Genomic DNA, 26,428 nt, shown 5'->3' with positions numbered 1-26,428 from the left:
CCAAAACCAACCAAAAATTTGACCAATTGTTAACATTTTATCCTATTTGCTTTTTTCTTTTTCTTTCTTCCTCATGCACAGAATTTTTTTTTCTCAACCATATGAGGGTAAGTTACATATATCATGGCCCCTTACCCCTAAATATTCAAGAGTGTTTTTCCTAAGGATAGGGATATTCGCTTACATAGTCACTGCTCAGCTTTGTCATTTGACCCAATAATATCCTCTGAGCATTGTTCTCCTAAAGCACAGGATCCAGTCTCAGATTTAGTTGTCATATCTGTTGTGCTTCTTTTATTATGAAACATTTCCACAGTATTCCTTTGTCACTTACAACATTGACATGTTTGAAAACTAACAACCCCTTGTTTTTAATGTTAGTTCTTTGTGTTTTTCTGGCACTTCCTGGTGATCATTGAGTTATGCCTTCTTATCCAGAAAACTGCATGTATATCCTTCTCAGAGGATCACATCTAGAGGCCCCCAACTGTCTGTCCCACTCTTAACTAGTGAGTTTAATTTAATCACCCAATGTGTCATCTAATTTCTCCACTATATGATCATGACCCATTCTTTTCATTCCTTACAACTAATAAGCGATTCATGGGTGAACACTTTTAGACCATGATGATATGCCACTTCTCATCAAAATTCCCCCTAGACTTAGCATCTGTTGGTTCTTACATGCTCTCATTTGTATTCTGATGGTTCCAAAATTATTTTCCATTCCCAGCATTCCTGCCTTGTTTGACAGGCAGCCCTTGGCATTCTGTAATGAATAGCAGCAGCCCTACCTTCTCTCTCACTCACCCATTTACTTTTGTTGTAGACTTACTCATTTCTCTTTTTCTCCCCAATTGTTTATTTTTTTTAATTTTTTTTTTAAATTAATCCCCTGGCTCTCATTTCTTTCTTTCTTTTTCTTTTTTTTTTTTTCTTTTGTTGTTTTTTAGTTGTAGATGGACACAATGCCTTTATTTTATTTATTTATTTTTATGTGGTGCTGAGGATCAAACCCAGTGCCTCACACGTACTAGGCAAGCACGCTACCACTAAGCTACAGCCCCAGCCCTTAAATATTTTTTTTTTTTTTTTAGTTGTAGGTGGACACAATACCTTTATTTTATTTACTTGTTTTTATGTGGTGCTGAGGATCGAACCCAGTGCCTCACATGTGCTAGGCAAGTGCTCTATCACTGAGCCACAACTCGAGCCCCAGGCCCAATTGTTTGTAATTCATTGTTGTACTTAAGTATTTTGATGCTCAGATTATTTCAGATTTGACTGGTGGGGGTCCTTTTAACCTGGCTCCTTTGTCTTTGTGACATGCTCCCATCCCCCCGCCTCAGCTTTCTGGCATTAAAAAAAAAAAATCCTAAGTTCATCTACTCTGCCCCAGGGGCAGAGTATTAAGACTGATATTAAAGATGGAGAAGACCTGGATGCAGAATATGCTCCTGGTTGTTAAGGTGGCTGTCTTTCCACCCTCTCAGACAAAGCCATGAAGAATATATGCATATAATTAATGTATACACACATACAAATATACATATACTCTCTTATGAATACATAACACACATGTGCATATTTATGTAAACATGCTTATGTACAGATTTTTTAAATAATGAGCCTATACAACTATCTCCACCTCCAATTGCAATATATCCCCACAGTGAGAACCCCGACACCCAATAATCTACTTCCATCTCTCTCACACACACACTCATTTTCTCAATCCTATTATACATCTAAGTAGTTTCAAAATTGCTCCAACAGGTGCATACTCATAAAGTAATCAAACTGCTTAAACATTTTTAGATAAGATTCATTTACAGTCCTTACCCCCTACACACACATGTCCCCAATTATCACTTGGGAACTTGTTAGAAATCTTACTGAATTAGAAACTCTAGGATAGAGCCCAATAATCTATATTTTAACAAGATCTCAAAGTGAGTCTAAGGCATGCCAAAGTTTGAGAAGCACAGATCAAAATATTCAGCATGAGTTTGTTACACGTATATGGGGGCCAGTCCTGTGGATAATCAGGGTGGCCTGGGAACACTGTTCTTCCTCTCTCTGGGCCAGAAATATTCTACTTGTACAAGAGGATAGATACTTTCTAGTCCCAAAGCTCCCTCCCCTCCTCTATAGGCAAGATGAGGGAGGATATGTCAGCTAGTGCTAAAAAACTCACAGTCCTGTGAGGCCCTGGGTTCAATCTCCAGCATCATAAACAAAAACAAAAAAGTCAGTCATTAATATCTGATCCTTCTTTGTTCTTACCCAACTTCCACTATCATTAGAATCACAGATTCCCAGACCATTCTCCTAAAATTCTGATTCCATCAGTCTCTATTTTTGATAAATGTATGGAGTGATTCTTTTGAAAGATTAAAAATTCTGGCCTCAGGGATGTCTGGCCCAATGACCAGGCCCGGTTGCTGCTGGCTCCTGGCACTCCCACTTCCCTCCCTACAGGGTAGTACAGGATTCTGGAGAAACTTGGCTAATTGGGTTTCGAGGGAGGAAGGTATGGACCAGAAGGAGGAGAGTTTTCTGTACTTTGCCTCTGGCAGCAGCCTGCTGGCGGAGAGGATCCACCTCTGAAACCCCTTGGCCCCATTCTGTTGTATGGCCTACCTGCAGGATTTTAAGCTTGACTCTGGCCTTTTCCAAGGCAAAAAAAGTCAAAAGTGGCATGGAGGTATAGCTATCATTTTTTCAAAGTCCTGGTGGTGAAGTATGGGGAGGAGTATGGAAAATGGACAAAAGCAATTAAAATTTTCTGGATGAGCAAGAAGGAGTTAAAAGTGGAATATATGTTGTAATAGAAGCTAAAGTTTCAACTCCATAAGGAAAAGAAATAACCTGTTGAAGCTATCTGATGACAAATTATGAGCATGCTCCCTCATTCCCACAATACAAAAAGGCTGTTTGTGTGGGTGCAAAAGAAAATGGTCTACCACTGGAGTTATCAAGAGAATTTAAAAGCAATAGAACCAAATGACCATAAAGGAAAGGTCTCAGAGGAAATGGAAGACATTATCAAGGGAAATAAAAGCCCTTTGGAATATAACAGAATAAATCTAAGAATATTCTATGTACTCATGTAAAATAATTTTAACATTTTAGAACAGGGATCTGGCCCAGCGTAGTGGCACACGCCTATAATCCCAGCGGCTTCGGAGGCTGAGGCAGGAGGATCTCAAGTTCAAAGCCAGCCTCAACAACAGTGGAGTGCTAAGCAACTCAGTGAGACCCTGTCTCTAAATAAAATACAAAATAGAGCTGGGGATGTGGCTCAGTGGTTGAGTGCCCTGAGTTCAATCCCTGATATAAAAAAAAAGAACAGGGATCTGGGCTATCTCCAAGTTTAATATGTTTTCAACAGTGTTCTGAAGGTGATTCCATATTTTCAGACTATCAAAATAAGCTGGATTAAGACTTACTTAAAAAGGAGCTTTGAGGTCCAGGAATGACAAGTGGATGTGGATACTCCTGTAGAAAAGATGTTTTCTGAGGTGATCTTAAGTGACCTCTTGCTCTGTGACAAAGGAAAGATTTGCAGTCTACTTGATGATGGTGCTTGTGAATTGCTCTACTCTGTCTGGGTTTTTGTTTTGTTATGTTTCAAATCAATTTAATAAGAGTAAGCAAACTACTGACACAGCTGATAATAAAATTTTGAAAATTGAAAAAAAAAAATACTGGCCTCAAAGCAAGTAATTCTATTACCTGGTAAGCTTATTTTAAATATTCATTTGTGAAGCACACTCTCAAAGAATCTAATTCTTTAGGTATAGGATGGGGTTCCCAAATGTGCATTTTGAACAAACCATCCCTTCTTGCTTCTATAATATTGATGTATCTGACCATACCTTGATTAGCATTCACAGTCTGGATTCTAGGCCCTTGTTCCCCAGAGTGTAGCCCTGGACCAGCAGCTTGGTATCATCTGATCCAGGTCAGACATTCAGAATCTCAGGCCCCACCCTGACTTACTAACTCAGAATTTCACCTTAGCAAGGTGTTCATGTGATTCAAGTTTGAGAAGCACTGATTTAGAGTAATGGTTCTCAGCTTTGACTGAGTTAGAATTACCTGGAGAACTTCAAAAAAACCCAGGTTTAGGCCTTTGGTAGACTAAGTAGATCAATATCTCTGGAGATGAGTCTGAAGCACCAATGTTCTTAGTATTCTTAGATAGTTCCAGTTCATAGCCACGACTAAGAACTGCTCAGGGTAACTCCAGACTTTCACTGCAGAATCCAGGCCAGCCCTGAAGCCGAGGAGAAAAGAATGATACCCTCAACCAGGGATCCAGGGCACCAATAGCCAAGGTGCAAATAGCAAAATGTCCAGTGACTTTGCAGTTGCCAGAAGAAAAAGAAGCAAAATGATATATCATTTCACCTTATTTGTAAAACATTCTTTCTTTCCTTGGTGGTACTGGGAATTGAATCCAGGCGCTCTCTACCACTAAACTACATTTTCAGCCCTTTTTTAAAAATATTTTTTTAGAGGTTGATAGACCTTTATTTTATTCATTTATTTATTTGTGGTGCTGAGAATCAAACCGAGTGCTTTACACATGCTAGGCAAGCACACTTGCCAGTGAGCCACAATCCCAGTCCCTCTCAGCCCTTTTAATGTTTTGATATAGGATCTAAGTTGCCCAGGCCGGCCTCTACCTTCTCATCTTTCTGCCAGCCTCATGAGTTGTTGGAATTACAGGTGTGTGCCATTGCACCTGACTATAAAGCATTCCTCATTTGAGTCTTTTATCCCTTAAATTTGAATTTCTTCAAGACTGTTCCCCTGAGATCATCTCATTAATTGTCATTATGGTTTCTACTGCTCAGACTCTGTGGATATGTGCTGTCATCCATAAATCTAATTCTTTTTTCCTCTATATGTAACTAAGGCATATGAACCAATCACTACCCATTAGCAAGGAAGATCATAGGCAGGGAACCTCAGCCTTCTGGTGCTTCATGCTTGACCTTGGCCTTGATTACGTTGGTAACTCTTTGTGTAGAAAAAAGGAATGACATTCTGAGTGCAGGGAACAGCTTGAATAAAGGACTATAGCTGTGAAGTGCATTGTGTGTTTAAGAATGACTTCTGAGCAGTGTAGCAAGAGTGATGGGTAGTGCATGAACAAGTAGTGGGGAGCAAGATGGGCAAGGTGGTTGAGGTCAGTGTCAAGGTCTTTGAATATTACAGTACAGTGTAATAGAGTTTTCTTCTTGGGCTTTTGGAAGGTCCCTGTGAAGCTCATTGTATAATACATGTTATTGGCAGCTTAACATTTGTAATTTGATTCTAGAGACAAACTTCTAGAAATACAAACAAGGCAAACTTCACTAATTTGAAATTTATTGTAGAAAATGTCTGATAACTTTGGTAAAGTCAAAGTTGTAGATTATTTTTAAAGAAATTCTATTTTATGACTTTCAGTTGCTACAAATACGGTAAAGTAATATGTACAGCCATTAATTAAAGAAATGGGATCAATAAACTTTATAATTCACAATAGGCCTGTATGAGACAAAAATGCATAATAAGCAAGTAATTTGTCAGGTATTCCATTTGGTCTGTTTGTCCAAATAAGCATCATAACTAGGGTATCCATATCACATATTTCCAATTATTGGGTTCCAAACTACTGAGGGCCTTTTTAAAAATAAGGAACACTGATGTATCAAAACTCTAGTAGATCAGGCATTAGCAGAAGTTTAGGAATTTAGCTGGGCATGATGGTACATGCCTCTAATTCCAGAAACTCAGGAGGCTGAGGCAGGAGGATCACAAGTCTGAGGACAGCCTCAGCAGCTCAGCAAAGCCCTCTGAAACCTACCGAGACCATGTTTCAAAATAAAATAAAAACAAAGGCCTGGGTGATGTAGCTCAGTGGTAGAGGACCCCTGCATTCAATCCCCAGCACCAAAAATAAACCAATAAAATTTAATTTTTTTTTAATTTCTTAAATAAAGGAGGGTGGAGAAGTTTAGGAATTTAGAAATCAAAAATCATTTTTTTAAATCAAGAAATCAAAATTCTTGAGCCAAACTTTCAGAAAAGAGCCACATTCCCCTTTGCTGCCAACCAATCAATCAGGTGCAAGGCCCTGTCTTCTCTTCCCACCAGAACTCTGAAGCTGTTCAGGTCGGCAGGTGTCTCCTCCTGTGAGCATAGAAATCCTCGAGGCTGTACTCAGGAGAGGTGTGTTTTGGGACTAGAATAGCCAGCAAGAGAACAATGCCCATGACTTTGGAGTATGAAATACATTCACTCAACAAGGATTCCCAGCCTGTGCCAGCAGGAAAACAGAACAAATGAGGAAACAGAATTTTGTAGGGAAAAGAGCTAAGATAGCCGAGAATCACACAAGAGGGACCCTGTGAGGGGTGGAGGAAGGCAGAGGCTGATGTGATTCTCCACTTTCCCCGTCTGTGCCTGAGGACTGGTTGGAGCCACACCTCCTGGTCCCCTCTAATAATCACTGGTCCCTATATTGATTCAAACCTCAGCTCCACCAAGATCATTGTGGTGACCTTGGCCCAGGCATTCACCCTCACTAAGCCTCAGGTTGCTCATTTGTCAATTAGAGATAATAATAGTTATTATGAGGCCATGCAAGGTCTTTCACAATATGGGGCTTAGCATGGGGGTGGCGGGGAGGGGTCCCTGTTCCACCCCTCTGTACTGTCCTCCTTTTTAATACAGTTCAGGAGCCCCCACCTCTCCCGGGCTACCACTGGGCTACTACTGAGCTTTACCTAGAGAAGAGAGATGGATCTAAGTGTTTTATATGCTGACTTTGGAAGGACTCCAGGCAGCAAATATGGGATGGCAGATGTCTGTCCTGGATATCTCTTTTTGAAAATCAACAAGGGGCAGGGTAGTGGTGAGAAATTTGGATGACCATTCCCACCTGAATGGATGGAGCAGACCTACCTCTCTTGGCTTTAGCTAAAGCCCTCCACACCGCATTTTTCTTTCACATAGAATCAGCTGACCTATGCTGTCTGTCACCCCTCCTGACAGTGGACTCACTCAGGTCCCTCTCCCAGGCCAGCATAGATATGCTGCCCACTGTGTTTCCCAAACTGCTTCCATCTCAACTTCCATCCAGTCCACTTCCTTGAATGGGCAAAGTGCAGACTTTTCAGCCACCTGGAGACAGGTCTGGCTGACAGCTGACCTGCTGCTCAGCTGGTCAACAGTTCACCCCAGGTTCCCTGGGCTCTACTTCATATGCTCCTGCCATCTCATGACCCTAGGAAGGTTTTCAAGATGTGTCCACCACACTAACCTCTGCATCCAGGGCACAGTGAACTTGAAGGCCGATGACCCACACTCGCCAGTTTTGTAGCCATGGGCAAGTAACCTGACCTCTCTCACAGTGTTTTATTTACAAAAAAGGGAATACCTTTCTACCTCACCTGAGTTTTGTGGAGTCACACGTGAAAGTTTGTTGGAGGTGTTTTAGCACTGTCAAACAAGGTACAGATGAGTTATGATGATTATTCTTTGCTGGGAAAGTCCGCTGAGTATTAGGCTTTTCATATATGTGCCCAGAAGTTTCCATAGTTGCTCTGGCCATCCACATGTTTACAGACACATAACTGAAGTAGCTTGTGTCCATCAGATTGTGTTGGCTCCACCTCCCGCTGCTGGGCATCGGTTTCCAGACAATCTGTGCAGAAGTATGCTTCCCACGCCAAGGCTGTCCTTGACCATATCAGTGAGAACTCACTAGTGTGGCCTTTCAAACCACATGTTGTGCTGTGCCCTGCGAGTTTGCCACTTTAAGGCTGCCTCATTCCTAGAACAGTTGGAGGTTCAGCTTGTAAATATATACACAGCACAGCAAAATAACTCCAGGCAAGGCAGATAACATTCTGACCCAGGGTGCCCGGAGTCTGAGCTGTAATCCTGAAGCTGTCATGGTCAATAGCCTGACTCTTTAATCTCCACAGTGTGGGTGGGTACTAGGCCTGGAAAACAGGCTCAGGAGAGAACCACAGTCACTTCCATAGTTTCCCTTAGGAGACCCTCCCTAACCTGGTCTTGTTTAATGAAATCTGTTGTATACTTGCTTGTCCATGTGTGTTGTCTCCTGGAGTTTACTTTGAGAAACAGCTTTAGGCCCCTAAGAGAGGGTCTTTGGGGGCTCAGTGAACATCAAAACCAACTAGCTATTGTTCTTGAAACAGGCCAGAAGGGACTCTCTCCCAGTGGCAGTAGGAGTGAGGGCTGAGGGCTCACCTCCCAGGCCTGCCTGGCTACTGCTTTGTTTTGCTTCTCAGTACTGGGGATTGAACCCAGGGGTGCTCTACTACTGAGCTATATCCCCATTGCCCCCCTTTTGAAACAGGGACACCTTAAGTTACTGAGGCTGACCTTGAACTTGCCATCCTCCTCCCTCTGAGGGATGTAGCTCTGTGGTGCAGAGCCCCTGGGTTCAATCCCAAGTACTGGGGGGGGGGGGGGGGATAACTCCATTGTACAAACATGTAACAATGAATCCTACAAATGAATTCCACTATTATGGATGATTATAATGCACCAATAAAAAATACAGAAAAAGACTATAAAGAAAAACAAGAAAATTATTTTTAAAAAACTCCATTTATGAATTCCAATTTTCCAATCTTGTAATACATGATAATACTGTTCACTAAACGCACAGACCTTATTCCCTTACCTACCTCTCCTGAAGGTGCTTTTCCAAAAGGCTTTCTGGTCTTTATCTGTCCCACCTCCCCCTCATCTCTGCCTGCCAGGAGTGAGATTGAGGCAGTGGTACATGAACAGTCTGACAAAAGACAGGACATGGATCAGAAGGGTTGCCCGGCTGCTCCTAGAGAGAACAGTGCAACCCTCACACTTCTCAGTGTATCCACTGATTACTCAGAAACCAACAGTCCTGGGCAGGGTCCACACTATCTGCCACTTCCCCTGGGTCAGTGCTGAAGACTGTGGATATGCATCAAGTCATGCAGATAGTTATTTAGTTCAGCCCCCGCCCCTTTTATTTTTGCCATTGAGAAACCTGAACCCAGCTTGGTTCAAGGCTTTAACCCAATCATTTGACTAATTAATGACAGAGCCAGAAGCAGAACCCAAATCCTCAGACAACTAGAGCAAGACTTTTCCCTTGATGCCACCTCCCTTATGGACCTGGAGCATGGAGTGGGGTACATCTGATTATACCTGCCCCACCCCACCATGTGCTTTCAGTAAGCACACCTTGAAACATACACAACTCTGCTGACCACAGGAAGAGGACTCTATACTAATCAGTACTCCATCTCTATGAAGCAGCCAACCCTAGGACAAATACGTCAAGAACATCAGGAAACACGTAAACAAATTGTTCTACAACTTTAATGCAAAAGTAGAAACTCAGTAAAACAAATAAATAAATAATCCATCCATTGTGTAATGACTCAGAGTCCTAGGAGGACAAATGCTTAACTGGAGTCTATGGCAGTTGTTATTACATTATTGTCTAAAGTTCATAAGTTTGAAGCAACTGTTAGGTCTGTGAGTTTATGTTTGCCACTGTAGGTTCAGATGTGAGTCTGGATTATTGCAGGACTAGCTGATTGCAAAGGCTACTTACTCTTTTTGAGAAGTCATGAAGGATGGACATGATACAATGAAAATTCAACATAGTAGCTGTATGTTGCAAAGAGAGAAGGGTTACATCGACATTGTTTAACTGAGGTAATAGATTTTGGAAAACAAGAGATAACTACAGCCGTGGACAAGAGCTTTAGAACCAATAGGGATCCTAGAATATTGCCTGCTCATTTAAAGAGATCTGCAGAAAATGAGATTGAAGGATTTCTATAAATTCATACCAGTGGTCAGAGTCAGAGCAAAGATTCAAGCCTGATGTGTAAGCCCAGTATGCATACTTGTATTTTGAATAAAGAAGGAAGAATCTACAGTACTCCTTACATGTTAGTGGTTTCAATCCCTCCAACATGTTTTATCTTACTTAATGCTTATTACCATCCTGAGAGGTAAGGAAGCCATTGTCCTCCATTTTGCAACTGGGGACATAAGTTCAAAGAAGATGAGGGACTTGCCCAAGATCACACTTTTTCTTTTCTTTCTTTCTTTTATTTCTTTTTCTCTCTCTTTTTTCCTTCCTTCCTTCCTTCCTTCCTTCCTTCCTTCCTTCCTTCCTTCCTTCCTTCCCTCTCTCTCACCCTCTTTCTTTCTTTCTTTTCTTCTCCCAGGGCCTCCTGAGCCCTAAGATTACAGCATGCAACACAATACTTAGCAAAAACATTTTTTTTTTTTTTTTTTTTTGTGGCACTGGGGATTGAACCCAGGTGAACCAAGGACTTTGAGCATGTTAGGCAAATGCCCTACCACTAAGCCATATCCTCAGCCCCCAAGATCATGCTTCTGTCAGTGGCCCTAGAACTGACCACTGTGTCTTCTGAATCCAGGTTCATCTAAGAAGTTGTATTATAAATCCATCTGGCCTTGCCATCTCCCTGGCCAGTACATCTGTGATCACATATTACCAACAAATTTTTGGGAGACTTTTACATAACTGTCAGCACTTTAGATGTTGTAAGGGATTTTGTGGAATAAATCAGGAAAATGAATATAAATGAAGTTACAAATGCTTGACTGATACTGTTGTGGAATGACAGAGCTTCCTTTTGTCTTTTGTACTTCATAAATGTGGAAGCATTCAGGGAAAAAAAAAAAAGGCTTGATTGGTATCTGATTCTGGAATGTTACTACATACCATATTTGTGAGGTATGTTCCAAGATAAGGCCTCTTAAGTTCCAGGTAGTAAAAAAGTAGTTGTTTGTTGGTTTGTTTGTTTGTTTTCTAATTTTCATCTGTCCTGGACCAGTAGTTCTGACAATATAATAAAAATGCATTAGTAGAAAAACAGTAAAACACTTGAATGTTGCACAGTGTCAAGCTTCTGTTAACATTTCTAACTATTCTCCATTTTCTGCACCAATCTTGCTGTAAGTCAATAATAGTTTGTAGACCAGCATGGGTCTGCCCATCACACTTTGAGAAACACTGTTCTAAGGATTGCTATTCCGAAGAGAAATTCCCTGAATAAAGAGTTCCTTGATTATTTATGGGGATCCCTTAAAATAGAAAATGTTGGTTCACACTTCCATATCACAGGCTCTGAGAAGTCCTGCATTAAAGAAGCCCATGTAATCATTAACTTAGCATTTCTCAAACCAATTTAACCTCACAACTTATTGTTTACAGAATGTCTTTTAACATCCTGCAAATTCACCCTTCAAACATAACTACATCCATTTCTTGAAATACGTTTGGCTCTTCCTTGCCTATTATGGGCAGAGCAAGTCCCCAGGCATGCCTGAAATAGAAGCCTCTGTCCTTTGCCCATGTCCTCATACTCTTTTCTTTTTTCCTTTTTCATCTTTTATTTCTGTTGTGCACATAATCCAACTTTTACCATCTTCCAGGTCTACTTCATCCTGCTGCACAGTACTAGCTATGGGCAACCATACACAAAGAGATCCAAGTCACCTGTCTGTAGCTGCCACTACAATTTGCCACTGAATCCTGCTTGCCCACCTTCATGGAGGTGATTCGTGATGGATCTTCTTTATCTTCAGTACTACCTTTCACAGTAAACCCAGTTCTATGATAAATATTTCTCTATTTTTAATGGAAACTGTATATCCACACAGAAATCACTACTGCCACCTAAAGCACTTGCACTACTATTCCCTCAGCATCAGTGCTTGTTCTTTTCCACTTTCACTCACTTACTCTTTCTCTCTCCACCCTGCACACTTGTGTGGACACTCAAACCAGTTGATAGCTTCCTCCCTTATGATGGATCATCTCTACCCCAAAATGCATTCTGCAAACATTCCAAAGCATGCCTCTCATATGCTCTCAAAGGCTCTATCAGTTACAGTCCTGTGAAAGCTTCTAAAAGTATGACTTTTATTTCTGCAGGTTGCTCTTCCTCACCTCCTCTGGCCACACAGAACCCTCAACAAGGTCTAGTCTCTTCTCCACTCTACTGCTGTCTCTGTATTCTTATTTGGCAGCTCCAGCTTCTTCAGAATTCTCTCCAGACATAACTGCATCCATTTATCCACAGGCACCACCCCCACTGGGCTGTGACTTCCTCTTCCACCTCCCTATTTAGGATGCCCAGGAGACTGAGACCTGACTATTCAGCCAGGTCCCTGCTCCAACAAAATCTCCACTTCCCAGGTTTTGGTATTGTAGCAGCTACAGTGCTTGTGATCTTAGGACAAGAACTTCCAAACTGAGTCACCCAGCATTAGTACTGTATAATACATTAATCAGTGGACTCTGCCAAAAAAAAATATTATGTATCCTAACACATATTATGAATTTGAGGAAGAGGCTATATTTAACAGGTGTCTCTAAATTTCTTGATCTGCAAACCATCTTTTCAAAGAACCTCTGCCAGAGACCCAATCATTCCTCTGATGATATCTGGGAAATGCTGGCTCCAGGGTAGCCACCCAGTCCTGCCAAGAACTGAGACCCCAGACTAAAATCCTTTAAAAGTACATCCTGGTTAGGTGGAAAATGGATCTGTGTGATTTCCCTTAGCTCTTCCTTTTGAATGATACATAAGTCAAGGTTTCAACCAACACTGTTACTTACTTTTCCATAGGTGTGTGTTGTGCATTTATCATCTAGAGCCCTAATGATGTCCAAGTCTATATTTTTAGCCTAAATCTCTCCCCTGAGCTCCAGACCCCATACATCCTGCTGTCTGCTGGATGACCACCTATTGGAGATCTTTAACAGAATGTCCTGCAAGCACTTCCAATGCATTTCATCCAATACAGAAGTAATTGCTGCCCTCATAAAATGTATCTCTGCATTCCCAAAAGTCCCAATACTGCCATCCAACCAGACACCTGGAAGATGTTCTAAATTCTACTGTCCTAGCCAAGTTGTTGTTCCTCTCAATTCTACCTCCTAAGAAAGACTTCTCTGACCTCAACTGCCATTGTCTAATTTGGTGTCCTCATTACTGCAGTTTTCTGTCTTCTATCTTAGGTCAGGTTTTTTGAGAAACAAATTCTTGAGTTTCTGAGATTTTCATGGGAAGTTTGTTGAAGAGTGCTAGACAGACTGATGCCTTTGTGGGGATTGGAGGAAATTAGTTGAACTGCACTGTAATTCACTATTAGTTGAACTGCAAGAATAACCTCAACCAATCTTCCAGGGTGCTCTGGAACTGGATAACCCTTTAGACTTGTCTAAACTTGATATAAGGGGTTGAGGTGAAAGAATCTTAAACTAACAAATTCTATTCTCCTTGACCACCACCACTCACCCCACCATCTCCTACTGCTTCTACCTGCCACTGGATATGAGCAGCCTCCACCCGACCCCAGGGTGGCATAGCCTTTAAACAAAGGAAATTCCTATAATGAATCTCAGCTGAGAGCCACCAGCCACCAGGTATGAGGTCCTCAGCCCCTAATGGGGAAGCAGGGTGGAGTAGGACATCATCCACCACAATATCTTTGTCCCTAATCTTGCTGCTTTCCAAGTCATCCCCCACAACACACCAGAGGGGTTTTCTGACCCTGAACTTAATCACATTGCCACCTTGCTCAAAATCTTCCAGTAACTCCTCCTCACGCACATGATGATTCAAGTCTGATCTGTCTGCTAGAAGTCCATCTCCCTCACCTCTCCCCCTCGGGTGCACACTTGTGCCATGAATACCACTATGCTGCTCTGTCTCAGTCCCTTACAAATGATGCTCCTCACCTTGGAAGGATACCCACTTCTCTCACCAGCAGGCCTCCATTTAGCCTTTAGGGCTTATCTTACTAGCACCTCTGAAATGCCTTCCTTATTAACCTCAAAGAGAGGTAATAATACTCCTGCAGTTATTTACTTACATAACCACTAGACAGACCTTCTTATGAGCTGAGCCTGGATTATATTCACTGAGTGTGAATGAATGACTCTTTCAGCCATGTGCATCAGTCTTGTACCAGCCTCCACCTACTGGGTTTAGCTCAGACTCGAGTTGACTGTAGTCTACTCAGTTTTTTACAGGGACTTAATTTGGTTGCCCTTGAGGGCTGCAGGTCCCAGAAGGAAGAACTCTACTTAGGGAAGCTCACTTCCAAAGCTCTTACTTTAGTATTTACTAATGGTTGGACCAGCGGTGGTCTTTTAAATGGGTGAATGCATTCCAGAGCCTGGGCAAGTTGATGCATCTGGAGAAGAGAATTCCTATGTCCATTTGTCTCTATATTACCCCTTTTTAAAATTTCTACATTTTAGGTATTCCTACATTTTATAATGTGCATAATTTTGTAGTATAGTAATACACGTATAATCTGTAAATAAATAAGGGAGCATATACTCAAAACATTTTTGAAGGTGCTTGGTATGGAACGCAAGGCGTCACATACTCTTAAGTACATGCTCTGACACTGAGCTACACCCTTGGCCTCTCGAAAAAAAAATTTTTTTAACTAAATAACACATTGTATTTACAAAAAATTGGAGCCATCAAAGACTGGAGGCTTCTTTAGCTTTCACCTACTAGCACTTCAGCTGATCTCTTGCTGAGCTAATTTGTACTGGGGGCACCTAGGTTGTAGAGGAACTCAGAAATCTGGAATCTGGAATAGTTAGGAATGAAAGGTAGAGGCTCAGATAGGAGCAGACTACCTAGAGAAAGCACAGAGCCCAAATCTAGCCAAAGCTGGTGAAATAACTAGTCAGAGACTGAGAACCTACAACACACAGATGAGGTGAAATGGGAGGCAGCCACAGACAGGGATGCGAACTGGAGGTACAAGGTATGAGAGTGGCCGTCTCGACCCCCCAGGGAGCATGCCCCATGCCCCTCTGCCTCTTGTGGTTGGAGAGGTGTAGCCAACCAGTATGAAGATGGCAGTGGCTATTCCAGAGGGGGCCTATGTAGGGGCCCAACAGGCAGCAGTCTGATGGAGTCAGAGCACAGGAGGCTTATCTGCAAGCTGTATCAGCATGACCGGAGCACAGTTTCTACTGGGGTATGGTTAGGGGTTCATTGATAGTGGAGATGGGGAGGGGGAAGGATGTTGTGAGTAATGCAGCCATTATTGCCCTTTGTCATGAAGAAGCCAGTGAGTCACACTAGGCTGGAAAGACAAGAAAAGATGAGGAAGATGTTGATCCAACACCAACCTGTGGGGGCTAAGGGCCACATTGGGATGGTGTACTGGAATAGCTCTAAGAATCAGCTTCATGATACAGGACCAGAAAGGCATGGGCAAGGACTGGGTCTCTCAATGGGAAACCAGGTAAGGGAGGAGGGGACTCCAAGAGCAAGACTTACTGAAGGAGCCAAATGGATACAGAGAGACCCCCAAATAAACATGGCTACAGGGTTTTCTTTTCTCCTTTCTTTTTTTCTTTCTTTCTCAATTCTGGAGTCTCAAATCCAGAATCTCATCAAACCCAGAATCTTATGCATGCTAGATAAAGTACCAACTGAACTACATATCTAGTCCCAAAATTTTATGTACAGAGTTTCTTGGAAAAGAAAAAAAATCAGCAGGGAAACAAATGCAATTCCTTTTAGACTCTCAGTTGGAATGTTGATTTTCTACCAGCAGCAGACCATAAATTCCTAAGGTCTACAATCAGTTCTTGCAATAATACCATGCATCTGTAAAGCATTTCAGTTACCATGAACTTTTTCTTTATTTTCTTTTTTTTCTTTTTTTTTTTTTTTGGTGGCACTGGGAATTGAACCCTGGGTCTTTCACTTGTGAGACAAGCACTCAACCACTGAACTACATGAACTTTTTTTTGGTACAAGGGATTGAACTCAGGTGTACTTGACCACTGAGCCACATCCCCAGTCCTATTTTGTATTTATTTAGAGACAGGGTCTCACTGAGTTGCTTAGCACCTCACTTCTGCTGAGACTGGCTTTGAACTGGTGTTCCTCCTATCTCAGCCTCCTGAGCTGCTGGAATTATAGGCATGTACCACTGCATCTGGCCACCATGAACTTTAATATATGTTATTTCATATCATAACCAACAAGGTAAGTATTCTTATGTGTGCTTTACAGAGGGAGAACTCATAGTTCAAAAGTGATCAGTTCATTTAGCAAGAGGCTTGCATTGTACGAGGAATCTGAGGCCCAGATGGAATTAACTGATATACCTAAGTCAAAGAGTAGATACTCTGGTCAAACATGGAACCCGTGCTTAGGTCTTACCTGTGTCCCAGTTCTCTGTTTTTTATTATACTTCCCTCCCAGCCCCCTGTGGTGTTTCAATCAGATTTCAGCAGAGAGAATGCAGGCCGTCAGGAATGGCTAAAAACTGTTATTGGCCCAGTCTTTCTATTCCTGATCCCCCAGGTAATTTATTCTAACATCTTCTGTTTCTTTTCAGCATGCAAAAGGAAAGAGCAAGAACATGGGAAGGATAGAGGCAACACACCCAAAAAGCCCAGGTTGGTCTTCACAGATGTCCAGCGTCGAACTCTACATGCAATATTCAAGGAAAATAAGCGTCCATCCAAAGAATTGCAAATCACCATTTCCCAGCAGCTGGGGTTGGAGCTGAGCACCGTCAGCAACTTCTTCATGAACGCAAGGAGGAGGAGTCTGGACAAGTGGCAGGACGAGGGCAGCTCCAATTCAGGCAACTCATCTTCTTCATCAAGCACTTGTACCAAAGCATGAAGGAAGAACCACAAACTGAAACCTCGGTGGAAAAGCTTTAATTAAAAAACAAAACAAAACAAAACAAAAAAATTTTTAAAGACCAGGACCTCAAGATAGCAGGTTTATACTTAGAAATATTTGAAGAAAAAAAAAGTGATATTTATAGTCCAAAGAAACCAAAGACTTAGCTCACCTGCATTCTGACTTTGTTCGGAGACACACTTCAGCAGGGCGACGACTCAGCAAGAAGTTATGAGTGGGAAAACACTGGATCTCACACCTTCAATCCATGATCATTCTCGCTGTGCTTGGCTGTTTAGTGGTTTGGAGCATAGTGATTTTGAGCCATTGTGTGGACGGTTTTAAGATCAATACCTGTCCCACTGCACCACGAAGGTGTATGGTATCTCAGTACTGTGTGTGGGTACACCCACATGTACACACACACACACATACACACACACACACCACGCATGCCACCGGTGGTTAAAATCTTAGGCAGGGCTGGTCTTCAGGAAGAGTTGCACTATAGGAGTGCAACCAACATGGTGTGGGGTTGTCTGAGTTCATTGGATTAAGAGTGTGATTTCGTTCGTCTAGCCCAGCGTTTGAACCTGCCAGGCCCGCAACCTAAATGCAGATTCAAACCCAGCAAAGAAAATTTGAATGACACCTAAACCAGTGCATTCTCTTTGTTTGTTAAGGAATGTTCAGATATTTTTTAAGAAATGAAACAAGAGTCCATCCATTTAAAAAATCACCTAGGTACCAAAGAACACACTTAATATTATAGTGCAGGTATTTTATTGCAATGATTTTAATAACCAAAGCTATTTTTACACAAGATACTATGTAAAGTTATACGTATGAACTGATCTAGCTGTAATACACATGCTACATAGATCCACAACTATTATTTATGACTCTTGAAGTATTTGAAATATGAGTTTTCAGAAATGGCAAGAAAGAATGTAGCTTCAGGGAAGCAATTAATATCACGGCAGAGAGGTCGATGCACTACACATGTACATCCAGGTGGGACACTCCTCTCCAGGATCCATAAATGTCACTTACATAGAAAAATGGACATGATACCATAATCTGTTCATAGCTGAGAAAACGTGAGGCTCCTTCCAAAATAGGATCCCATTTACACACTAGAAAACTAAGTTTTAACAAGGGCAGGTAACTAAATTAGAAAATTTGTTCAAAGTGGCCAAAGTGAACATGCCAAAGTGATGAGTTTTAGTACAAGACTACCCAGTAAAGAACTTAGATTAATTTGACTTCAATTTGCTTAATGCATTTGGTACCAAATATCTTTAAAATTTTTTTACAAATATAAATAAGGTGAGCAGACTAACATTATTATTAAAATGAATTGTCCAAGAATTTATAATCATCCTAAAAAGTAATCATAGTGATTTTATTGCCAATCCTGGACATTTTATGACTTGAACATTGATAAGACAGTAGGCGCTATTGAGAAGTGTTAGAATTGGTGGAACTGCATCGAGGAAGCCAGAATTCTAATGAAACACAAGATTTTTGGTTCTGTCAGTATTATGCAACTTGTTCCATGAAGCATAACCTTCAAAGCATACTACATTCTTTCTTGCTACTGCATGAAACTGGAAATTTTATAACACAGATTCCAGAGTCAGATTAAAAATTAGACTTGAGCTTCCAAATACAAAATTTAAAATTTCTGTTTCTCCAAATCACTCAGTTGAGGCCATATAAGTCAAGGCAAAAACAATAATAATGTAGTAATGTTGTCCTAGTGGTACCCCCATGAATCACTTGATCCCAGAAACTTCTTTTGAATCATAACTTACGTAAATGGATGCCTGTCTTACCATTAGGTAAAGAATTGGATACATCTCATTGGAAATGTAAAACTAAAAATTATCCTAACAATAAGTTGTTTATTGAGAGTCACTTCAAATGCTGAAGAAAAAAATTAAACTATCTTGACACAAAACCTAACTCTTTAGGATCAAACCTCAGTATCTTAACTAGGTTTAAAACAGGCTAGCACCTGGAGAGCTAACGCTAAACCAACCGGCCATCTGTCTGTCTCCTGAAGTCTGCTATAGATGGAGAAAAGGAAACTATCATGTAGTTCTCCTTTAATGGAATACTGCATTTGCCTTGACACATTTTGTCTTAGTTTTTTTTTTTTCATCCAAAATTTCAGCTTAAAATTTTCCCTTCTATATATGGCACAATTATAGTTCAGCTGTTGAGAGACTAAATGGCCACCCTTCAAGATTGACTAAAAGTATAATTTTATCAATCTAAATAAAAAGGAAAAACATGACTAGCATTTAAGTCAGGGGTATATAATGTATTTATAAATTAGGAGGGAGGAAAGCCTTATTTGTTTAAAACATAAGAATTTAAAATGCAGGGAAAATTCAAGCTGTGTCTACACACAATCTTACCAAATTTCAATACTCCAGGAAAAAAAAAAAAACTGAATTCAGACAGCCATGCTGTTTTTTTCTTTTTTACTGTACTACTCTCAAAATTAATCCAACTGCATTTTGCATTTTCAACCAATTATTTTGGTGCTGTGTAGACACAGTCTCAAAGAATATTACTAAACATTAAATATCCTACCATAATGTTTTTTTGAAAAATAACCAGTTATCTTACTTGCTGACACCAAAGATGATTTTCATACCAGCATTGAATTTGCACCCATTATGCAATTTCAGGGCCTAGAGATATATTTTCTCATAAACAGATGCACAAATCAGAGCCTGAAAAGCAATTTTTTTTTCTTACTTAACTACTTAAACATACAAACTTTGATTTTTAGAAATCATAATGAACAAGTAGCTCCTCACAAGCAATACACTTATCACATCATATATGACTGATTCTTTAGGTGTTTCTGAACTGGTGTATAGTAAAAAAAAAAAAAAAAAAAAAAAAAAATCTGTTCCTCTTTAGTGTAGCATTAGTTTATGGCACCTGTTTTTGAACCTACCACATGTAACAGAGCAGGTCATGTTCCATTTGTTCACTTATCATTTCTCAATCCTTTAACAAAATTCAGCTAAAAAAGATATCTTGCTTTTTCATTTGTTTGTTTGTTAAAGACAAAACTGCACTTCAAATGATACTCTTTTTTTTTTTTTTTTTTTTTTTTTTCGGTAGAATGGAAGTTAGTCTGTTTTTTGTTTTGGGCCATAAATCATTCAGGTCCTCTCATAATTGGAAGCTTTCCTGAAAAGAGGGCCAGGAGGTGTGAAGTCTGGACAACACAGAAGCCCAAATTACAGTAAATGTTCAAGTTAGAGAATTCTGGATGTCAGGAACTCAGTAGTTTAAGTCCCTGAATGCAGCTGGAACAGACCCCAAAGACCAAAGAAAATGTGTGGGGAAATCCAGAAGTTCTAACTGAACATGTCACTCATTGTGCCCCCCAAAAAGTGTAATTAGTTTTCCAGGAAAATATAAAAGCACTAACCTACATTTGGACTCATTCCGCTCCCATTGCTACCCCAGGTGAATAACTCGTCTTTGCAGGTTAAATGCAAATTTTGCTATACCAAAGAGTCCTAGGACATTTTCACATGAGCTATAAAGGCATTCCCCAAGAAAGGTCCTCCCTTCTTTGTACATAAAGGATGAAAACTATGCATTTAGCAAACAAAGAGAAAGCACTTCTCCCTTTTCTATCTAGTTGTTTAGGGTGCATTCAAATGCCAGAGGCTGTTTTGAGACGCATTTGGCCTTCTGGATTATTATTGTGGTGTGGTTAGCTTTACAGTACATTGGTAACTATTTCCTAAATAGTAAGGACAAAGAAGCAGAAGGTAAGAAATAGCTACTTCCACGTGTAAAAAAAAAAAAAAAAAAAAAAAAAAAAAAAAAAAAAAAGTGTAAAGATCTACTATTTATAGTGTGAACCAAAGACGCTACCTCACTCAATTTCCATTGGTGATTTTAATCACATTGATGATACCAAAGAATACCAAAGATATTTTCATGCCGGCCTTGGTCTGCAGAGGGAACTCCGCCCCTCCCTTCCCCCACCTCCTCTCCCCTCCTCACTCTTCACTCAGTGTGTAAACTTGTCTTCATTCTTAATAATGATATGGTAATGGTAACAACAACATTAGGAAATACTACTCTTATTACTGCTAGTTCTTCTTGTAAATCTCTAGGCAAACATGTTGCAAACTTTGTAAACTCCTAGGATGAGTGCCTTGCTTGAACCAAAGTGTTAAACCGCTGTTAACCTCTCTCACCTTATACTCTTTGAATACCTCAGCCTCTTAGAAAGGCCACTAATGAAAAAAAAAAAAAAAAAAGGAATAATTATTCACCGTGGTGCTTTTTCCGTGCAACCATGCAATGAAACTTTCTTTGATACCAAAGGATGACTTCCCCCGACCCCCAATTTCTTGCTGATAAACCAAAGCTCCTCCTTGTTCCCTCTCGAGGTCCTCTCCACTTCCCTGGGTCCCTTCACCAGGCAGGCCGTGCATCACTTTTACCAATTTCTCCAAATACCTCATAGTAATAAAGTTTTAGGGTTATGTTGTATAGAGAGTCTATGTGATAAGGCAGAACTTACTAGTTTGATAATTGTTAAGGTTACTTTAAAAAAAAAACTTTATAACTCTTATTTATTTTGTAGTTTGTATGTTTGGGATGTTCCCTCCCCTTCCCCTTTGGTTTGGGGTTTATTTTCTTGGCAGAACTGCTCTGTTGCTCAAGGAAGACTTAATTTCTGAATATGTTCCCCAGGTGGGTTAAGAGTTGTGTAAAAATGCAAGAATGGAATAAGAAATGATTTTCATTTTGACAGTTACTTATGGAGGTTTTGTGTTTTTGTAGAAAATTTGTTTCCACAGGGTAAAAACAAAACAAAAAAATATAAATATATATATAATCTCTTTTTTGTGAAACTGGTTCCTATTTTTCTCTATAATGTGCTGTGATTTTTTTAATTTAAGTACATTTTATATGAGCTTATTTAATCACTGCTTTAATTTATGACTGTGTAGTTTGTAAAATGTATATAGTAGAATCGAATGGCCAAAGCTTTATGTTACAATCTTTTTGTTCTTGATGCTAAGATGAGCTGGAGGCAGGAGCTTCTCTTAACTGCAGGGTGTATCTTTAGCTTTTTCTTAGCAGGCACTTCCACACGTGCTGTGAACACTGCCAGGTCCCCCCTCAAAAACTTGTACATGCCAAAAAAGAGTGTTTCAAGGTAGTCCTATCATTTAGAAATAAGAAAGGCATTATTCATGCTCTTCCTTTAATTTATTAATTTTATTATTTTAATTTTATTTTTTATTTTTTGGAAAAAGACTACTTTGCAGGTAAGACCTGAAATTCCAAAGAATTTAAGACTTTTTTTTTTTTTTTTTATGTTTTCAAAGCACCGGCATTTGTGAGATACTTTTCTATTTTTTTTTTTTTTCAACCATTCGAACAGTTATGAGAAGTAAAGAGTATAAAAATGCAGAGACAAGCTAACTTGAATCTGGAAATCCTCTGTTTTCCCTAAGTTTCTAAATTTCTTCCAGTCAGGGGCAGGGCCTGGAGACATTTCTTTTTGCAAAGCTGAGAGCTTACTGGAGTCAAGCCCTTAAAAAACAAAAAAATGTCAAGTTGATCCACGCTGGTGGGTCTAACAGCTCCTGGAAGAATCAAAACAATTGTTCAGCCATGGTTTTCATTCTAATTTTTAAAAAAAAATGTTTCAGAGTTGCATATTCCTCTCTACAACTGCCCTCTCCCCTTACCTTCCCACAGACCCCTGCCACGATTGGAAGAAGTACCTTTGAATGGCAGGGTCCCAGGGTGAATCCACCCAGAGCTCTTTGAGTTTGTCTCTTCTCACTCTTCTTCTTCCCACTGAATTTCTTTTTCACACAAGAGCATCCCTCCTGCCCAGGCCCTTGACCAAGGCAGTACCCCCACCCCTCATACTTTATATTAGCACACACAGAATTCTAAATGACGAAGGGCATCCTCAGAAGAGCCCGCGCCACTGTTTTGTTTCATTTTGGTGAGATAAATTGCTTTGACTTTGTCATAAACTCATAGATGTAAATATTTTCCCCTTTGACACAAGAATTTTATCTTATTTTCTTTTGCAGGTGTGTTTGGGGTGGGGAAAGAAAGGGAGGGCTTAGATTTCGGGTCAAAAGTTACATTTTCTTAGGAACATTTTTATACTCATTCTGTATTTTAATAGGGCAATAAATCTGCTCTGAATTGCAGGATCATTCAGTGCTCTGTTGGTAAGCATTGATGGATTATGTGTTTTTAATACAAATGCTGTGCAGTTAGTCATAGAAACTGGACGAAAGTGGTTGAGGGAGTTGAAATCAGCAATGAAGCACGGAGCAGAGTTGTATTCACAAGGTCACATTTTCTGTTTCTTGTGTTAGTCTTGATTTTTTGTGGTATGTTCTGCATTTATTACATAATCATTGTGGGCTCATTTTAGATTTGCCGTCTGAACCAAGTGACAAGTATTTTTTTAAAAAAAATAAACTTTAAAACATTGTCTTCCACTTGCTTGGGTAGTTGTCTTCGTATCTCCCTGTGTTAATTGTCCTGTCTGATTCAGCCCATCTGTCACTCACTTAGACCTGTCCCTTTCCACTTTCCTATTTTTGGTACATCTCTGACCTTAGCTATTGTTCGAGTGTGACTCAGTTTCCCTGTTCAAGTTAGCTTGATGGTTTATTATGTAAGGAGGGTGCCTAAGACAATCATCAGGTAAAAATAATAATAATAAAATAAAATTTTAAAAAAGATCAGTAGAGTAGAAAAATCTTCCAAGAGCAGAGGGAGTTCTTCCTTAGCAACAAAAAAAACAACAACAAAAAAAAAACACAAAAAGACAAAAAAAAAAAAAAAAAAAAAGACATAATGAATTAAAAACCTAACCATGAGGGGCTTAGAAATTTTTTGATAAAAGACAAATGTTGCTGTCATTTTCTTTGTCAATTAGAAAACAGTGGTAGTTTCTACATTGCATCTACATTTCAGATGAAATGATTATTGTACCCAGTTATGGTTGTTTGCTAATATTTTGTCTCTCTCTTACTCTCTGTCCAATGCTTCTTCTGTATTTTTGTGTGTAGCTACAAGAAGTGTAATGCATTAGGCATTATTCTGGTTTGTTTATGAGTATCTCCTGTACTGCATTAAGGAGTCTTTCATTTTTTTTAAAGCTTCGCTACTGTTCTCACTTTATGCCGTGCAATATCATCTGCTGTGTTTGCTAAGCAAAAAAGAAAAAAAGAAAAAAAAAAAAAAAAAGCAAGCGATGATGCCATCATGCTTTCCAGTGTTAAAATGTTTCAGCATTTATGTAGTCACCAAAATGTAGTAAATAAAATGTTGGATTTTCCAGCACTTTAAATTTAGACAATTCTTGCCTTCTTTTGTTTTTATTCCACCTGCAATCCTAAGCTAGGAGTTCATGGATTTCCTTTGGAAGGGTGAAACTGACAGCATGCTGGAAAACAAAAGCCAGTGCCATCATCAAGGAAAGTTTAATTAAGGGGGGAAAAAGTTGTTCTCTAGTGGAGCAAAAGGGTGTCTTTCAACAGAAGTGGGACACTATTTCCAGAGGGCCATTTTCAGCAACCCAATTATTATTGGAGATGATAGGCCTTATAAGTCTTTTTAGTAAAATAGCATGCAAGGGAATGCACATGTGGGGAATGCACATTCGTGCCTGCTTGTGTGCTTGTGTGTCTCAGGAGCTAGGAGAGGACTGGGAAATTAGGGTCCTCTTTTAGATTAATGACTGATCAAGAGGCCTGTGAATGCAGACCCCTCAACTGGCCTTGTAGAGGTAGGTCCCCAGTTGAAAGTCTGAATACTAGGACAGCAGAAAGGAAAAAGCAATCATCTTGCCACAAGAAGTTTTTGGAAGATGAGACTTTGAACCTTTACACTGAAAGAAGAGGCTCCTGGAGGTGTCCTGAACACTGTCCCCATAGTGGAGCTAATTTACATAGGTTTGGAAAGTCTCACAGGGAAAACCTGAGGAGGCCAAGAGTACCTGGGGAGGACTTTTTAAATTAAGCCCAGGGATAATGAAGCCAGAAGAAAAATGGAAGCTTTCCCTGAGGAGGTATTTCTCTTCTATTTCTTTACTGCACTGAAAATAGTATATCGTCCTGGCTGCAGAGAGCAAGTAACTATCAATGATATTTAATTGATTTTTGTTCTTTTCAAAGCAGTTTTCCCAATTTCTACTCCCTTAGTTAGGGTCATCTCTGTCTCTGTCATTTTTCCTAGTGACTACAGTTTTCTTTGTTTTTGTTTTTTTGTTTGTTGGTTTTTGGTACTGGGGAGTTACATCCCCAGTTCTTTCAATTTTTTATTCTGAGACAGGGCTTGCTAAATTGCCAGGGCTGACCTTGAACTTTTGATCCTCCTGCCTCAGCCTCCCAAGTCACTGTGATTACAGGTAGTGCCATGGCACCTGACCGTGACTAGTCTTGAAGAACAGGATGCATTCTGAAAATATGCTTCTGAGCATGAGGGGGCTGAGGAGAGGGAGCGCACCTTGCTCTCCACTCAAGTGTTTAAAGCTTCACACTCATCTCTGATCCTCCACTTGAATTTAGTCAAGTTGCCCAGGTCAGGACCACACCATGTTTATGGTATCAGTCAGTTCCTTACAAAACACAAAGTGGGAGTATTTTGCCTTGCTTCTTCTTTAAGGATTTTTGTTTTGAGGAAGGGGTTAGATCTCAAGTCACCTCTCCAAAACAACAAGAATTTCAGTCACAGGAAATAGCATCTTTACTTATGCAGCAGTGTGAGAAATACAGCTACTTAAAAAATGCCATCCTAGTACTAGGTTGGCAGAAAATAGATACCCCAAAATTTTAAAATATTAGGAAACAGACATCCAGAGTCTCATGCAAGAGTCAACTCAATTTCCTTGTCAAGCCTGCAATTTGTTCCTCTCTCTCTCTGTCCTTATTATCTTCCTAACCTGCCCCTCTCCCATGAAGATGGTTTGAGTGTTGGAGGGAAGAAGGCAGCCAGAAAGTCTTATGCTCCCACTGAGGTATTTCTTTTCAGACAGATAACATGTGGCAACAAAATACTGGATTCCTGAAAAGTAAGAATGAAGAGCGATCATAGGTAAGAAGAGTGTCTAAAAGAGCCAGTAGAATCTCAGGACAAATGAGTGAGGGAGTGGGAACGTGGCACAGACTAATGGTAAGGGTCACCAGGCTTGTGACCCTGGGCGATCACTTGATGTCTCTTAGGCTCGGTCTACTTTATAAGGATGTAACAATTGTATTGTTTCATAAAATGACTTCAAGGATGTGTTGTGCCTCATGGAGAGCAAGCACATAACACATAGCTCTTATTTTTAAGTTAATCAAAATATAGCTGGAAGGTGAAAAAGCAAATTTAGTCATTTGAGCCATTTTGTAGCAAAAAGTAAAATCCAATGGCCACCAGCCACAGCATCACTGGGAATTATGAGAAATGTAGAATCTCAGGCCCCAGCCCAGACCCACTAAATCAGAATTTGTGTTTTAACAAAATCCCCAGGTGACTTGCACACACTAAACCTCTGCAAGCATATGCCAGCACATCTGACTGCTTGCTGTTGATGGCACCTGAAGCAACACGTCTGGATGGCAAAGGGCCCCAGCAATTGACTCCAAAATGCTGGA

At 40.2% G+C, this 26,428-nt stretch overlaps 1 protein-coding gene and 1 pseudogene across 2 annotated transcripts in view; both read left to right on the top strand.

The window, feature by feature from the left end:
* ONECUT1 (one cut homeobox 1) overlaps nt 1-23,654 on the top strand; it is a 39,297-nt gene extending 15,643 nt beyond the window's left edge. The window contains exon 2 of the mRNA XM_079129955.1: nt 16,456-23,654. Within this exon, the coding sequence (XP_078986081.1) occupies nt 16,456-16,748 (293 nt within the window). The 3' untranslated portion in view covers nt 16,749-23,654. The remainder of the gene's footprint in view (nt 1-16,455) is intronic.
* Nucleotides 1,406-6,160, top strand: LOC306655494 (gamma-glutamylcyclotransferase-like; annotated as a pseudogene). Its single transcript has one exon. The product of its transcript is annotated as a gamma-glutamylcyclotransferase-like (transcript).
* Nucleotides 23,655-26,428: the final 2,774 nt, after the last annotated feature.

Source organism: Sciurus vulgaris (genome assembly GCF_902686455.1).
Source record: "Sciurus vulgaris genome assembly, chromosome: 2".
In the NCBI taxonomy this organism is placed as follows: domain Eukaryota; kingdom Metazoa; phylum Chordata; class Mammalia; order Rodentia; family Sciuridae; genus Sciurus; species Sciurus vulgaris.
This window is presented reverse-complemented; position numbering and strand designations above follow the sequence as displayed.